Below are 2,222 nucleotides of genomic sequence, written 5' to 3' on the forward strand. Positions count from 1 at the left end.
CCCCACTGGGTCACATCCCACCCAGGGTCACCCCAAGGTGTTCCAAACCCTCCAGAGCACACATGGGGGGCCCAGGGGTCACCAGTTCCTCTGTCTCCTCATGTCCATGTTCACCATGTCCCCTCCTTGTCCCCTCTTTGTCACCATCTCCCATGTCCCATCCATCACCTCATGTCCCTCCATGTCCCCATCTCCACCACCCTGATGCCCCCATGTCCCCCCTCTTGTCTCCCTCATCCCCTCCATGTCCCCATCTCTGTCCTCTCATGTCCTCACCCCATCCTGTCCTTCTCCTGTCTCCCATCTGTGTCCCATGTCCCTACCATGTCCCCTCCATGTTCCCCACCCCAATGTCCCCTCTGTCTCTGTCCTGTCTCCCTCTGTCTCCATCCCCTCATGTCCCCACCATGTCCCCCATGTCCCATGGCCCGATGTCCTCTCCATGTCCCTTCCATGTTCCCAACCTCACCTCCCCCACGCTGATGTCCCCCTGTCTCTGTCCCCTCATGTCCCCACCCCACCATGTCCTTCTCTGGTCTCCCACCCATGTCCCCTGTCCTTTCTGTGTCCCCTCCATGTCCCAATGTCCCCTCTATGTCAACTCCTCCACCCCAATGTCCCTCTATCCCCTCATGTCCCCCATGTGTCCCCTGTGTGTCCCGTTTGCCTCCACCTCTCCTCCTCAGCCTCATCCCCCAAGTCTGTGTCCCCTCCAAATCCCCACGTCCCCCTCATGTCCTCTCCATGTCCCCACCTCCCCTACCCCAACATCCCCATGTCTCTGTCCCCCCAGGCTTCTTCCCTGTCCCCCGCCATCCCCTCATGTCCTCCATATGTCCCCTGCATGTCCTCATGTGTCCCCACCTCAACTCCTCATTGTCCTCATTTCCCAAATTCCCATGTCCCCTCCATGTCCCCCTCATCCTCCATGTCCTCATCTCTCCCACCCCAATGTCCCCACCTCTGTGTCCCCCTCATCCTCCATGTCCTCCTCTCTCCCACCCCAATGTCCCCACCTCTGTCCCCTCATGTCCCCAGCACGTCCTTCTCCTGTCTCTCACGCATGCCCCATGTCCCCTTTGTGTCCCCTCCATGTCCTCATCCTTCATGTCCTCCATGCCCCCTCCATGTTCCCCCAATGTCCCCAAACCTCCACCTCCTCTACCCTAATGTCCCCATGTCTGTCCTGTGTCCCCATGTCTCCATCCCCTCATGTCCCCACCACATCCCCACCTCTCTTCGTCATCCTCATCCCCCATGTCCCCTCCATGTCCTCATGTCTCCATCTTCCCCACTCTGATGTCCCCAAGTCTCTGTCCTGTGTCCCCTCATGTCCCTGCCATGTCCCTCTGTCCCCACCTCTCCTCCTCATCGTCCTCGTCCCCCATGGCATCATCGATGGCATCATTCATCAGCTCCTCCTTCATGTCCATGATCTCTGCCTGCTTCTCAAACTCCTGCATGATCTTCTGGATCTGGGGCAGCTTCAGCTGGGACAGGACAGGGGACAGTGGGGAAATGGCCACCATAGGACCTTGGGGTGGCCCCAGGGTTGCCACAGCCTCAAGGACACCTGTGGTGGCCATGGCTACGGCCATGTCCTCCTGGTGGTGGTCATGGGCTTGCAGAGGTCTTTGTGGGCAGCACAGGGAAACTTGTGGTAGCAATGACCACAGGGATGTCCTCCTGAAGGGCTGGTGGCAGCCACAGGCTTGGGGAGGTCTTTGTGGGCAGCAAAGGAACACCTGTGGTGGCCACGGCAAAAAGGCAGCCTGTGGTGGCCACAAGTCTTGGGATGTCCTCAAGGCCACTGTGGGGCAGCTCATAGTGGTCATGGCCTTGGGGATGTCCCCACAAAACATCTCATGGTGGTTATGACCTTGGGGACATCACCATGGCCACCCCAGGGCAGTTCATGGTGGTCACAGCCTTGAGGACAACCCCACAGAGCATCTCATGGTGGTTATCACCTTAGGGACATCATCATGGCCACTCTAGGGCAGCTCATAACGGTCATGGCCTTGGGCACGTCCCCACAGAACACCTCATAGTGGCTATGGCCTTGGGGACCTCCTTGATGACACCCACCTGTCTGTTCATGGTGGCCATGGCCTTGGTGACGCCCTTCATGGCCTGGGCCATGGAGCTGTTGGACTTAAGTGTTTGGATCTTGAGTGCCACTGCCTGCACGTTGGCCCTCATCGTGATGAACTTCTTCACAT

The 2,222-nt window shown here is 58.6% G+C and overlaps 1 protein-coding gene across 1 annotated transcript in view; it reads right to left on the bottom strand.

Moving 5' to 3' along the window:
- Positions 1 to 1,359: 1,359 nt before the first annotated feature.
- Positions 1,360 to 2,222, bottom strand: part of CHMP2A (charged multivesicular body protein 2A) — a gene marked incomplete at its 3' end in the record, with an annotated part of 1,820 nt that continues 957 nt past the window's right edge. Inside the window, exons 2-3 of the mRNA XM_009073637.1 lie at positions 2,089 to 2,214; positions 1,360 to 1,490 (exon numbers count right to left, since the gene is read on the bottom strand). Of these exons, the coding sequence (XP_009071885.1) occupies positions 1,360 to 1,490; positions 2,089 to 2,214 (257 nt within the window). The remainder of the gene's footprint in view (positions 1,491 to 2,088; positions 2,215 to 2,222) is intronic.

Source organism: Acanthisitta chloris, unplaced genomic scaffold (assembly GCF_000695815.1).
Source record: "Acanthisitta chloris isolate BGI_N310 unplaced genomic scaffold, ASM69581v1 scaffold29714, whole genome shotgun sequence".
Classification (NCBI taxonomy): Eukaryota; Metazoa; Chordata; class Aves; order Passeriformes; family Acanthisittidae; genus Acanthisitta; species Acanthisitta chloris.